Here is a 15,177-nt window from a genome sequence, read left to right on the forward strand (position 1 = left end):
AGAAAAGGGCTTGTAGAGTGCCTCAATGTGTAAGCCCTGAGTTCAAACACCAGTACCACACACAAAAAAAGAAACTATCATAACTATAGGGCTATGACATTTTTCTTATTCATTACTTGCCTATTCTTGTCTCTTGATCCATCTCCACTTAACTGTTATACAGTGTACCTATTAGAAGCAGTAGTTTGAAATTTGGTTTTCAAAGTTCTGGAGATTTCAAAATATTTTCAAACATCTGAGATGCAAAAATTGTGAATTTTTAGGTCAATGAGTCTAGACATATTGGACTACAGTTAATTTTTTGCTCTATTTGCTTTAGTATGTGTATATTTTTGCTGAATTATTTGAAAGTAGGTTTCTGAATATCACAATATTTTCCATGTAGGATATATCCTAACTTATGAACATTAACATATATGCATAACAATAATGCCATTATCAGAGCTAAGAACATTAAAGATAATTTTTTTTTTTTTTTTGGCAGTATGTGGTTTGAACTCAGGCCCTCTACCACTTGAGCTATTCCTCCATCCCTGTTTGTTTTGGTTATATTTCAGATAGGGCCTCAAGTTTTTGCTCAGGACTGGCCTTAGACTATGATCCTCCTATTTGTACCTCCTGTATAGCTGGAATTAAAGATGTGCCCTACTATGCCCAACTTGTTTTACTGAGATGGAGTCTTTCTAACTTTTTGTGTCTAACTATGATCTTCCCCATGTCTGTCTCCTGAGTAGGAATACAGGTGTGTGCCACTATGCTTGGTGGCACAAGCATACAATTCTTTAGTATCATGTAATTATGTAATTTTCTTTTTTTAAAATTTTTATTCATTTATTCACATGTGCATACATTGTTTGGGTCATTTCTCCCCCCTGCCCCCTGTCCCCACCCATGTAATTTTCTGGTTTCTTTAATTTTCCTCAAAATTCTTTAATACCTTTAAAAATAATTTAAAGCAGAATCTAATGAAGTATCTCAAACTCTATACTTTACTTTTTTTTTTTCAGTGCTGGGACTCAAACCCAGAGCCTTGTGCATGCTAGGCAAATATTCTACTACTGAGCTACACCCTCAGTTGCATGTACTTATGTGGTTATAATATTTTTTTTTGTTTCTTTGTTGCTGTTTTTGTGGCATTGAGGTTTGAACTCAGGGCCATGTGCTCTTACCTTGAGCCACTCTGCCAGCCCTGTAATATTTCCTTAATCTCTTTTAATGTAAAGCAGTCCTTATCTCCTTATCTCCTACACGTATGTTTCCCCTGTAATGATTTATTTAGAAGAATAAAGTCATTGCACAGAATTACAAGACATCTTCATTCTGATTTGTCTTATTTCCTTTTTGTGTTTAACTTGTTTCTCTATCCTTTGTATTTCCTGTAATTTGTAAGTTATAAAACTTGATTAGGTTTAGCATAAACCTTTTTGGTAAGAAAACTTCATATGCTTCATCTTACTTTGAAACTAGGAGGCACAAAATTAGTCCATCTGTCCCATAACAAGTGATGCTAAGTTATATCATTTGGAAAGATGGTTGGTGGCTACCAGATCTATATATTGAAAAAATAATCTTTCCTTCTGTAAATTAATGATTGCTAGGTGATTAGTATCTAGTGAATGATCTCACTGACCTTGAGGACAATGTTAGAAATTTTTCATCTTACAGCTTTCCATTTTTCATTTGCTTAAGAACTTAAGCAAATGAACTTAAGTTCATTTGAACTTAGGGCCTTGTCCTTGCTAGGCAAGAGCTCCACCACTAGAGCTAGGCCCCCAGCCCTACTTAAGGACTTTTTTTTTTTTAATTTTATTATTCATATGTGCATACAAGGCTTGGGTCATTTCTCCCCCCTGCCCCCACCCCCTCCCTTACCACCCACTCCGCCCGCTCCCTCTCCCCCCCACCCCCTCGATACCCGGCAGAAACTATTTTACCCTTATCTCTAATTTTGTTGAAGAGAGAGTATAAGCAATAATAGGAAGGAACAAGTGTTCCTGGTTGAGATAAGGATAGCTATACAGGGAGTTGACTCACATTAATTTCCTGTGTGTGTGTGTTACCTTCTAGGTTAATTCTTTTTGATCTAACCTTTTCTCTAGTTCCTGGTCCCCTTTTCCTATTGGCCTCAGCTGCTTTTAAGGTATCTGTTTTAGTTTCTCTGCGTTAAGGACAACAAATGCTAGCTAATTTTTTAGGTGTCTTACCTATCCTCACCCCTCCCTTGTATGCTCTTGCTTTTATCATTTGCTCAAAGAAGGACTTTTTTTTATAGAGGGGTGAGTACTATTTGAACTCTGGGCTTTGTGCTTGCTAAGTATGTGCTCTACGGCTTGAGCCATGCCTCCAGCTCTTTTTGCTTTGGTTATTTTGGATATGGGGTCCTCTTTTTTGCTCAGACTGGCCTGGACCACAATCCTCCAATTTTATGCTTCCCAAGGTGGCTGGGATAACAGGTGCACGCCTCCATACCCAGCTTTTTTCTTTCGAAATGGGGTCTTGTACACTTTATTACCAAGTTTGCCTCAAACTGCGGTCCTCCCAATCCTAGCCTCCCAAGTTATTAGTATTAGGCATGAGCCCCCAGTGCCCAGCTTAAGACTTTTTGATAAAAGTCTTTTTTCATGAGATAAATTATATCAGGAAAATGTCTAATAATATCAGTACTCACAATAGATACAAATAAAAGTGACAAAAGATACCCATTTTCATCTTAGATTATTAAAATTAAGGGTAGCTATTCTTAATACTATAGGGAACAAAGCAGCTTATGTAGCTGCTTGGTTGGTATATAAACTTTTATGATATTATTGGAGGGCACTTAAGCAGTATTTATGAATAATATTTCAGTACTCTTATTTTTCTGCTACCAAGTATTTCCCTTTCATATATACTTGTGAAAATATATAGCAAATGGCTGGATGCAATGGTTCACACCTGCAATCTTAGCTATTTGGAAGGTGAAGATCCATGGGATAGAAGTTCCCAGGCCAGCCTGGAATTTGAATAAGTTTTCAAGATCCCATCTCAACCAATGGCTGGCTTTAGTGTCATGTGCCTGTCATCTCAGCTATATTTAGAAGCATAAAATAGGAGGATTGAGGTCCAGGCCAGCCTGGACATAAAGTGAGACCCCATCTCAAAAATAACCAGAGCAAAAAGGACTGGAGGCTCGGCTTAAGTGACATAGTGTGCCAACCAAGTGGGAAGCCCTGAGTTCAAACCCAAGTACTGCCCCTTGCCAAAAAAAAGTATAGCAAGATGTATATGATGTCATTGTAGCATTTTTTGTGTTTTACATTGTTGGGGATTGAACCCAGGGTCTTACTCATGCTAAACAAGCACTCTGCTACTGAGCTATATCCCCAGCCCTATGCAGTGTTATTTTTAATGGGTATGTGGGGCGAACCTGGCGGCAGCATAAATGTCATCTAGCAGTCAAAAAGAAAATTGGTTGTGTGTGCCTACAAATCTCAGCTGCACAGGAAGTAGAGAACAGGAGGATGGTGATTCAAGGCCAACTCTCCAAAAGTTAGTAAGACCACATCTCAACAAACTGGCCAGATGTGGTGGTTCTTATCTTTAATCCCAACTTCTCAGAGTGGCATAAGTAGGTGGATTGCAGTTCAAGACCTGCCCCAAGCAAAAACATGAGACCCTATCCAAAAAATAAAGCACAGGGCTGGTGGAGTGGCTCATATAGTAGAGTGCTGCCTAGCAAGCGTGAGGCCCTGAGTTCAAACACCAGTACTGTAAAAAAAAAACCCCAACAACAACAAAAAACCTAAAGCACAAAAGGGGTGGGGATATAGCTCAAGAGATAGAGCTGTTGCTTAGCAAAGAGTAAGGCTCTGAGTGCAAACACCAGTACTGCAAAAACAACAACAAATACAATGATATGATAGGGAATTCATAACCAGACTCTGGTTATTCTTTTTTTTATTTCAGAGATAGGGTCTCACAAACTATTTGTCCAGGCTGTCCTTGAATCTCCTCTCAATTTCAGCCTCCCAGGTAGCTAGGATTACAGATGTGAGCCATTGACCCCCAACTTCAGGTTATTTTTGTTCTTGGAATGTTTCTTGGAGCATTTGTTTTTCTATTTCCTAGGTGTTGTAGCCTATCTTATTTCAATGTGCCTTTTTTTACTTTTCCTCTTATTCTTCACATTGTATATAACAGAGAGAATAAAAATCTGAATAAGGTGGCTCCCGTTGTACCTAGCCTTTTAATTCTTTTTTTTTTTTTGGCAGTACTGGCATTTTACACAGGGCTTTGTGCTCATTAGACAGGTGATCTACTGCTTGAGCTATGTCTTCAGTCTAGTTTTCTAATTCTTGGAATAAGTAGGGTAAATTTCTAAGTAATATTCTAATTTTCATTGTTCAGTAGTTCTCATGAGAATCTAGTGTAAATCATGTAATGGAGAAATGACATTTTGAGTAAGAAAAATGTTGACTGTGTCCTAGTTATTATGAAATTCTTAAAATAGAAATGCCTGTCATCTTTAATATCTGTATTTTTTTTTTAAACAGTTCGTTTTCCTGAAGATCTTGAGAATGACATTAGAACTTTCTTTCCTGAATATACCCATCAACTCTTTGGGGATGAGTAAGTAACATAGTAAAACACTTGCCATACTAGTATGCAAAAAAAAAAAAAAAAAAAAATTTGTTGCAAGATTTATTTTCTTTACTTTTTTTCAGTTAATCTTAAAATATGTACTAGGATAGCATTTATGGCTATCTTTGGTGGTATTATGGTTTTTTAACTCAAGCCTTCCCACTTGCTAGGCATGTAGTCTTACCACTTGAGCTACTCCCCCAGCCCTTTTTTGTGATAGGTATTTTTGAGATAGGGTCTCAAGAATTATTTTGCTAGGCTGGCTTCAACTACAGTCCTCCTGACTCTTGTCTCCTGAGTAGCTAGGATTACAGGTATGAGCCACTGGCACATGAGTTTTTAGAATAGTATTTTTGACATTGAGACAACAGTCTATGTAATGCCTACCATTTAGTACTATAAATTCATGATCTTGTTTAATTCTCACAGCATTATTAGCTGTGGTATTATTATTTGTTACTTTATATTTGGTGAATTTGGATAATTGCCTAAGGACACAGGGATGGCTAGAGCTCAGATTCAGACGGTCTGGCTCCAGAGCCTATACTTACTTACAACTACTACGTTTTGTTTTATTTTTGCCTACATCTTTATTATATTACTTTTATTACTTTTATTACAGTATATACTTCCCTAAAGCTAGAAAACTCTAGTTCTTAATTCTGTGATTAAATAAGTAATTAGAGAAATTTATTTTTATTTATTTAGTTTTTTGATGGTACTCAGGGTCTTGTGCTTGCTAGGCAGGCACTCCACCAGTTAAACCACTCCGCCAGCCCAAGAAATTTATTTTTAGAAGCAACTTTAAGGATATGTCCTGAGATACTCAGCACATTCTTTTGATTTCTTTTACCTTGATAAAATAATTAGCTATTTTTTTCCTTTTGTCATTTTTTAAAAAAATTAAATTTGCAGAAAGTTGCAGTAGTATAACAAACCCTGTATTCACCCTGTAACTTTCATCATTTTTTTTCTCTTTTTCTTTTTTTAGTGGTACTGAGGTTTGAACAAAGGGCTTTGTTCTTACAAGGCAGACTCTACTGCTTGAGCCGCATCTCCAGCCCCCTCGTGTTTTCTTGTGTATATATATCATTGTGTTGTTGAACTGTTTGAGAGTAGGTACAGGTAAATCTTGATTCTGGAAAGTTCTTTTTTTTTTTTCTTTTGACAGTACTGGAGTTTGAACTCAGGGTCTCATGTTTGCTAGGCAGGCACTCTACCATTTGAGCCACTGTGCCAGCCCTTTAATTCTGAATTTTGAGCCTTACCCAAAATTTAGTATGCATTTTGCAAAAACAAAGACAATAATTATGGTATAATTATTAGAATTCAGGAAATTTAGGACTAATACAGTACTATTTTTGAATGTACAGTCTATATTTCAGATTTTGTAAGTTTCTGGTAACTTTTATAGCAATTTTCTCCATTCTGGATCCAGTCTGGAGTCTCAGTGAATTTGGTAGTCATATCCCTTAATTTTTCTTAAATCTGAAACAGTTGCTCAGCCTTTCTTTGTTTTGCATAGTAGACTTTTTTTTTTTAAGGAATGTAGGCTGGTTTTGCAGAACTCTAATTTTGGATTAGTTTCTTATGAATAGTGTATATTCATAAGAATTCTTATTCATTCTGATAGTGCACATTTTTCAGTACTCCAACAGAAGTAATATTGTGTCCTTAGTGTCACATCAGGAAGTCCATAATGTCAGTTTGTCCCATTGATAGTTGAGTTAACTTGGGTCACTTAGTTTAGAGGAGTTTGCCAGGTTTCTGTACTATAAAGTTAACATTTTTTCCTTTGTAATAATCTCTGGGGAGATACTGAGACTGAAAATATCCTGTTGCCCATTAAGCTTTCACTCAGTGGTGGGATTATCCATTAACAATTCTTGCCTGAATCACTATTTTGTTATGGTGATTGTAAATTGGAAATTTTCTAACACTGTACCTTCTAGATTTATTAGTTGGCATTCTCCTAGAAGAATGTTTCTTTCCCTTGAATAGATTCAAGGATACTTTTTATAGTTTGATGAGTTATAGTCTGTTACTGATAATAATTTTATGTCCAGATTATTCCAGAATTGGCTACTGGCCATTCTTTCAAACACTTTTTTTTTCCAAACACTTTTGAGTCCTTTTGATATGTCCTCATCATTTTGGAGACATTTTATCACATTAAGATGATCCAGATTCATCGTATACTCTTCCTCTTCATTCTTAACTCATCTACTTTCCCAAGGAACTCTGGTTTGTTATAGTAAAGAAGAATAAACACAGTTGACATTTAAAATATTTCTATTCATGGCCTTTTCTTCTCTGCATTATTTTACCATCATTTGGCATATTTAATGTGCTTTTAAATTGACAAATGTCTCTTTATAGAACACATATCCTGGGAACTTCTCATTGTTAATGTATCAGATTAGGTATTTTGTGTACTTGTAAATACTGATGTTCACATTTTATTATAGACTCATGTAGAAATTTCAACATTTCGTATTTTAAGCTCATTTATTTTAAAAATAGCTTTTATAATGTTTTCTCTTTGATTTTTGTCTTTAAAAGTGTATTTATTTTATCCTCCTCTTTTTGCTACTTTAAAAAATATCTTTCAGGGCTGAGAGTGTAGCTCAGTGGTAGCGTGCTTGTCTAACATTCATGAGCCATATGTTCAATCCCCAGCATCACAAAAATTGAAAAAGAAAATTTAAAAAAGAACCCATCCTGTGGTAATGTCTTAGTGGATAAGATCTAATTCATTTGTTTGTTTTTCGGTTTTCTGTTTTTTTGGTTTTTTTATGGTAGTGAGGTTTGAACTCAGGGACTACACCTTGAGCCACTCCACCAGTCCTTTTTATTTATTTATTTTTTTCAAATAGTGTCTTGTTAACTATTTGCCTAGGCTGACTTTGAACCATGATCCTGCTGATCTCTGCCTTCTGAGTAGTTAGGATTATAGATGTGAGCTACAGGTGCCCATTTGTTTGTATGTTTGTTTTCTGATACAGGGTCTCACCATGTAGCCTAAACTCCTGGAATTTGAGGCATGTAACACCACAACTGACTAAGAATTCTTTCTTTCTTTCTTTTTTTTTTTTAAGGTATTGGGGTTTGAACTCAGGGTCTCATGCTTGGTAGGCAGGTGCTCTACCAATTGAGCCATCTATCAGCCCTTTTTTTTTGTATTGGGTATTTTGAGATAGGGTCTCGCTTTTCTCTGTTTTTGCCCAGGTTGTCCTCAACCCTCAATCCTCCTGATCTCTGCCTCCTCAGTAGCTAGTATTACAGGAATGAGCTACTCAGAAATTTTTTTTTTTTTTTTGTGGCAGTACTGATACTTGAACTTGGGCCTTAGGCTTGCTAGATAGATGCTCTTACCAATTGAGCCACTCTGCCAGTCCTTTTTTGTGATGGGTTTTTTTTTGAGATAAGGTCTTGTGAACTATTTGGGACGAACTTCAAAATGCTATCCTCCTGATTTCTGCCTCCTGAGTAGCTAAGATTACAGGTATCAGCCACCAGCACCTGGCTCAGAATTGCTTCTTAATGGCATTATGCACATTTACATGTTTGTTTTTGTATAGTATCATTGCAAAAGGTGTGCTTGCATACTACTCTTCTAAGATAGATAGGTGACAGTCAGTAACTGTGATAACCCTGTACCTTATGACCCAAGCATGACATTGGTCTTGATCCTAATGTTATTTCCATTCCTTTCTTCTATACATTACTTTCAGAATCCCTGGAATGGGCATATTTTATTATATTCGTAGCCTAGACAGAAATCTGGAAATGACACTGCTTATTTCAAGCACTATTCTTTCAGAACTTACTTTTTTTTGAAAATAAAGTAAAACAGCTTTATTAAAATATAATTACATCTATATAACTTATTTATTTAAAATGTACAGTTCAGTGAGTTTTAGTATATTGTTTTGTGATCATCACCACAATCTAAAAGCTCATAATATCTCCCTCCATTCTGACTTTCACCAATCCTAGACAATCATTAATCTGTTTTCTGTCACTGTAAATTTGCCTGTTCTGAATATTAACTTTTATTTTTCACAAGACTCATTAAGTTGGAAAAGGGAATAACAATGCCAGAGGGAGCAGGGTTGGAAAATGAGCAGCTTCAAATGTGTTTTCTTGAGTTCATAGAAAGGTTTTTTGGTTTGTTTGTTTTTTGGTACTAGGCTTTGAACTCAGGGCTTCGTGCTTGCTAGGCAGGCACTCTACTGGTTGAGCCATGCCTCCAGCCCAGTAGAAGGTTTTATGTGTTGTTGGGTAAGTGTTATCACTACTTTCAGCAGCTATGAAAATTAGTGTTAAGAAGTGGTATGCTGATGATAAAGCTAGAGCACACAAGGGAGATATGAGGATAGGTAACACACCTAAAAAACTAGATAGCATTTGTTGCCCTCAACTCAGAGAAACTAAAGCAGATACTTTAACACAACTGAGGCCAATAGGAGAAGGGGACCAGGAACTAGAGAAAAGGTTAGATCAAAAAGAATTAACCTAGAAGGTAACACACATGCACAGGAAATAAATGCGAGTCAACTCCCTGTATAGCTATCCTTATCTCAACTAACAAAAACCCTTGGTCCTTCCTGTTATTGCTTATACTCTCTCTTCAACAAAATTAGAGATAAGGGTAAAATAGTTTCTGCCGGGTAGCGAGGGGTAAGGGGGGGTAAGGGGGAGGGTAAAGGGGGGGTAAGGGAGGGGGTGGGGGGAAGGGGGGAGAAATGACCCAAACATTGTACGCACATATGAATAAAATAAAAATTAAAAAAAAAAAATGAAGAAGTGGTATGCTGAAAGGACTTGCCCAAGTTTATGTCTTAATTGCTTACCTAGCCTGGTACCAGTTTAACACCATTTTCCACATTTCAAATCCTTTCTAGTAATAGTAATACTAATGTTAATAGTAAAAGTAATAGCAGCCATAGTAGCAGTAGTATAATGTCTAACATTTGAGTACTCATACAATGTTCCAGTCAGTGTTCTTTCTAAGTGGTTTATATGTATTTAATTTACTCTTTTAATCCAAACAATATTCTTGAATTCAGTACCCCATTCCATTTTATAGATGAAACTAAGGCACAGTTTATTTTTCCTTCTTCATTAGGTATGGTTTAAAATCTTAAAACTGCCCATGAAGTTAAATTTATTTATATGTATGGCTAATGCTTTTTAATTGTTTACTGCTAACTTTTTGTTTTTGTTTTTTCACTTCAGTGAAACTGCTTTTGGTTACAAGGGTCTCAAGATCCTGTTATACTATATTGCTGGTAGTCTGTCAACAATGTTCCGTGTTGAATACGCATCGAAAGTTGATGAGAACTTTGACTGTGTGGAGGTAAGAACAGAAGTACATCTATTTTCAATGGAGTTCTTAAACTCCAATTGAGTTTAAGAGAGGTTTTAAAATTTAAATGTTTAGGGAGAAGCTCTCTAATACAGTAGTTTTAAAATCAAATACTCAGGTTTAGTTATGAAAGTATTTATCTCCTTATTTCAATTAACCCTTGTGATTGTGGTCTTAGTCTGTTCATTTCTGGTTGGAACTTCTCTATAAAAACCTTTACTTTTATGATCATAGTTTTTATTTTATTTACCAGCTTTTCTGTAGACATGGTAATTAGTTCTTTTCTAGATACCAAAGAAGATAGATACCTATCTATTTTTTGAGACTAGGTCTTGCTATGTAGCCCCAGACTGACCTTGATCTCTTAATCCTCCTACCTTCATCTCCTGAACAATGAAATTACAGGCACATACCATTCTGCCTAGCTTAATATTTTACTTCTACTTCATATAGAATCTATGTAAGTTTCTCTTGCTACATTTCTATTTCTACAAAATTTTGCTAATTTATTCCTTTATGATCATGGATACTTAAGATGAGTACATTATAAAACTATTTGCAAGGAGTTTCAAAAGGAGGTGAAAATGGAGACAGATTTTAAAAATATGCATCAGTAGTTGGCTGAATAATGGCCTCCTTAAAGATATCATGTCTTAATTTCTGGAAACTCTTGATATTACCTCATATACCTGAAAAGCCCTTTGTAGATATGATTAAGAATTTTAAGACTATACTGGAATGACTGGGTGGGCGCTAAATGCAACCATATGTATTTTATGAGAGGGGGTTAGAAAGAGATGTGATGATAGACAGAAGAAGACAATATAGTTTGACCACAGGGCAGAGTGATGTGGCCATAAGCCAAAGAATGTTTAACCATTAGAAGCTGAAAGAGGTAGCTTGGGTGTGATAGTGCCCTTAGTGTACTCCTGTAATCTGAGCATTGAGGCTGAAGAAGGAAAATTGAGACAGCCTGGGCTGTATCAAGACCCTGTCTCAAAAAACAAAACCCAGAAGCTGAAAATAGGCTTCTTTCAACCAAGACAAGAATTTAGAGCCTCTAAGGGGGTGTGGCCCCTTGATTATGGCCTACTGATACTAGACTTTGCCTCTAGACAGAGAAAATAATTAAAGTAACCAAGTTTGTACTATAGCAGCCATAGGAAACTAATCCAGATTTCCATACTAGGAGGGAGTTAAGGTGCTACTATTACATAACTAAAAATCTAGCAGTAACTTTGGAAATGGGTAGAGGCTGATAGAATTTTGAGGAACATCGTAGAAAAACAGATTACTTTGAATAGACTCTTGGTAGAAATATGGGTTTTAAAAGCTACTACTGGTTAGGACTCAGAATAAAGTTCGGAGTTTGGTAAAGAAAGCGTACATTATCTTATAGAATGCATACATCATCATAAACATAATTTTGGTTAGAAATACAAACTTTAATGGTGCATCTGTTGTGGCTCCGAGTTTGGAAACTGGAGAAAAGGAGATCCTTGTTACATAATGGCAGAAAGCCTAGCTGAATTGTATCCTGCAGTTATATGGAAAGAAGAATTTGTAAGCACTGAACTTGGATATTTAGCTGAGGAGATTTCTAGGCAAAGTATTGAAGATATGGCCTGGTTTAGGGAAGAGATAAATTAAACGAAGAACTGTTAAGCAAAAAGGATTCTGGATTTGGGAAATTCTCAGCCTGTCCAAATTGCAAAAGAGACGAAGGTAGGAGATAAACTTTTTCTGGAGAAAGAGCCTAGTGTGGCAGGGTAACTTTTTGCTAGTGCTGAAGAGATTAGGTACATACTTTATGGACCGCCAAAACAGAGATTTGGGGAAGATCTTTGTGATATACATGAGTGACCATACATCAAAAAGAGAAACTCCAGCTTGGTCTGAAAGAAAAAAAGTGAGGGAAGGCTAATGAATTTCCCTAATTCCATGAGCAGGAAACAAGGTGATCAAACTGCTCAACTGCAAACATGTGCCTTCAAGAAAAAGGGAGAATGACTCTGAGGGCGGAGCTAGAGGGTACAGTTACTATCCCTTGGCCTTGAAAGCTAGTGGAATTTACCCTGCTGGATTCTTTTTGTTGCTTGGTACTAGTAACTCCTTCTTTTGATTTTTCTCCATTTTCAAATGAGAAAATCTATATTGTCTATGCCTGTCCCACCATTGTGTTTTGGAAGTAACACACAGTTTCATAGCTTCATAGATGGAGAGGAATTTTGCCCAAGATGTAGCACACCTCGAATCTATACCTGATTTAGATAGTTTAGATGATGAGATTTGTGGCTTTTGAGCTGTTGTATTTAGGTGAGATTTTAGACTGAGTTGATGCTGTAATGCTTGAGACTTTACAAGCATCAACTTGTAAAGTTGGGCTGGAGTGAATGTATTTTATGTGTGGGATAGTCATGAACCTTTGAGGGCCTTAAGAAAACTGTAAGAATACATAATGTTCAGTTTGTAGACATTTCTTCGTTTAAAGGCAGTGAAATGTCAGTAGTTCAGAGTTGATTTTTTTAAAATTAAATCTCCTTTTTGTCACTGCATTATATTTACATAATTGAAAATTATATTCTTTTGGTAGAATCTGTTGTCCTTTGTACTTATGAATCCAGCAGGTTTAGTAATTATATCTGTCATATTGTTGGCAATATGTTGCATGCAACTAGGCAGAAAATTAAAATGTGGAGAATATATTACTACATACTGGGTATCATAACTTTCTTTTGTAAAAGTAGTGGTTCCTAAAGTGTTAACACTGGATCCAACTTTTTGAAGGTTTTAAACTGCCTTTAACTTCTGACTTAACATCTTTTGCCAGCCCAGTACTCACCTTTTTTTTTTTTTTGGTTAAAACCTATTATATCTTGAACTGACTTTTTTGGCTTTTTTGATTTTTTGTTTTTTTATTATAAAGGTCTTGCCCAGAGTCATACAACTAATATATAATCAGTAGATGGTCACTTAGTAGTATCATGCATAATATATAGTAACCCTGATTTTAAAAAATGTTAGTAGCTGAGGTTGGTGATGTATACCTGTAATCTCAGCACTCTGGAGGCTAAGGCAGGAGGATTATGAGTTAGAGAGCAGCCAGGATTACATAAAAAGACCCTGTCTCAAAAAAAAAAAAAAAAAACCCAGAAAGATGTTGGACAGAGGCCAGGGGGGTAGCTCACCGGTAGAATGTGTGCTTGGTGTGTGTGAGGCAGTGCATCAATCCCTAGCACCAAGAAAAAAGAAAAAAGATGTTAGGACTGTTTATGATCTGTTCTAAATGGGTCCATGCTCTTGTGCTTATTACTTATTTCTGTTGTTTACATTGTATATTTTCTCACTTCTCCCACATGTTTGTTTTTTTTTTATGGTAGGACTAGAGTTTGAACTCCACACTTGCAAAGCAGGCACTCTACTGCTATAGCCACATCTCCAGCCCCTGTTTTTATTAATTGATGCATAATTATACATATTTATGAGGTACAATGTGGTGTTTCAATACCTGAAAGCAGTGTGTGATGATCAGATCAGGATAATTGGTATAACTATCACCTCAAATCTTTATCTTGAAATAATCTCTCTACTTTGTTTCTTCTTTTTGTTTTTTGGTGATACTGGGGTTTGAACTCAATCATACACTTGCTAAGCAGGCACTTTACCACTTCAAGCATATCCCCAACCAGTTTTTGCTTTAGTTATTTTTCAGGTAGGGTTTCAAGTTTTTCCTGGGGGGTTGGACCATGATCCTCCTGCCTATAGCCTCCCAAGTAGCTGGGATTACAGGCACGAGCTACCGTGCCTGGCCATGAAATAGTTTCATATTGATTACAAAGTGTTAGGGTTAGAAATATTTTGAGTACTACTTGATTTTTTTTGTTGTTGTTTTCTTTCATTTCTTAGCTTGTTTGAAACTACTAAGCTTGCCAGCCAAATAAGTAACTACATAACTTAATATTTATTTTACCCACCAGTTTGTGTCCCTTGGAAAATTTTTTACATTTTCAGACATAAAGGTGATTCTGAATAATACTGTAGTTATAATAGTAATAATAATGAAATTGTGTTTGAAGCTTCTTTTTTTTTTTTCTTTTTTGGCAGCACTGGGTTTTGAATTCAGGACCTCTTGAGCCACTCTGCCAGCCCTTTTTTTGTGATGGGTTTTTTTATTGATAGGGTCTCACAAACTGTCTGGGACTGGCTTGGAACCTGATCCTCTTGATCTCTGCCTCCTGAGTAACTAGGATTATAGGTATGAGCCACCAGGGCCTGGCTGTTTGAATTAGACAAACTAGCACTTAATACAGATTAATTAAAATGGAGCTTTTCCATAATCAAAATTTTCTTAATAGATGGTTAAATTCTCCAGACCCAAGCCCAGCTAGATATTCTTATTAAAAATCCTGGTAATGCTGGATGTGGTGACTCATCCACACACATGTAATCCTAGCTACTTAGGAGGTTGAGAGTCTGAGTTATTCTCAGACACAATGCTTTATGCAATGATGAGGAAAAGCAAAAATTGCTCCATAGGAACACCTTCTTGTACAACAAAGCATAGAACACTGGAACTTAGAATGACAATAGTGAGAGGGTATATACCTTAAAAACATTTCATTATGATTCACTTACTATAAGACCTAATTAGAATACTTTTACGTTTTCTTTTTTTTTTTTAAAGAAATTGCCAATTGTTAGAGAAACATTTGTAAGGGGCATCTTTATTAATTAAACACATCAAGTTGTAATCTTGGTCTGTTCCACTCTCTATTTTTACATGATTTTAATTGAAGTTTAGAATAATGTTGTTGAAGATAGGCTATTTTTCAGTGGTCTTCAGAAGTAGAACCTAAATTTTAATCACAAGCATTGAAACTAAAAGTTTTTAGTTCATTTTAAACTCTACACTCAATTAAAGATGATTATATGGAGTTTTTCTCTAGTGATAGTTATCTAATATGAAAAGTGAGTATTTTAGAGCTAAAATATACATTCTAGAAAAGAGTACAGATCTCTGTAAGACAAGGTGATTATAAGATTTGTTTTTTTAATTTGGAGGCTACTCAAAAAGCTAAACATTGATCTACCATTTGATCCAGCAATACCACTCTTGGGGATATACCCAAAAGACTGTGACACAGGTTACTCCAGAGGCACCTGCACACCCATGTTTATTGTGGCAC

General features: G+C 36.0%; 2 protein-coding genes across 2 annotated transcripts in view; one reads left to right on the forward strand and one right to left on the reverse strand.

Annotated features, from left to right (window-relative positions):
- Slc25a12 (solute carrier family 25 member 12) overlaps window positions 1-15,177 on the reverse strand; it is a 190,227-nt gene that overhangs the window by 135,743 nt on the left and 39,307 nt on the right. The window lies entirely within an intron of this gene.
- Hat1 (histone acetyltransferase 1) overlaps window positions 1-15,177 on the forward strand; it is a 46,105-nt gene that overhangs the window by 7,239 nt on the left and 23,689 nt on the right. Inside the window, exons 3-4 of the mRNA XM_074071105.1 lie at window positions 4,533-4,608; window positions 9,862-9,982. Coding sequence (XP_073927206.1) covers window positions 4,533-4,608; window positions 9,862-9,982 — 197 coding nt within the window. The remainder of the gene's footprint in view (window positions 1-4,532; window positions 4,609-9,861; window positions 9,983-15,177) is intronic.

Source organism: Castor canadensis, chromosome 4 (assembly GCF_047511655.1).
Source record: "Castor canadensis chromosome 4, mCasCan1.hap1v2, whole genome shotgun sequence".
Taxonomy (NCBI): Eukaryota; Metazoa; Chordata; class Mammalia; order Rodentia; family Castoridae; genus Castor; species Castor canadensis.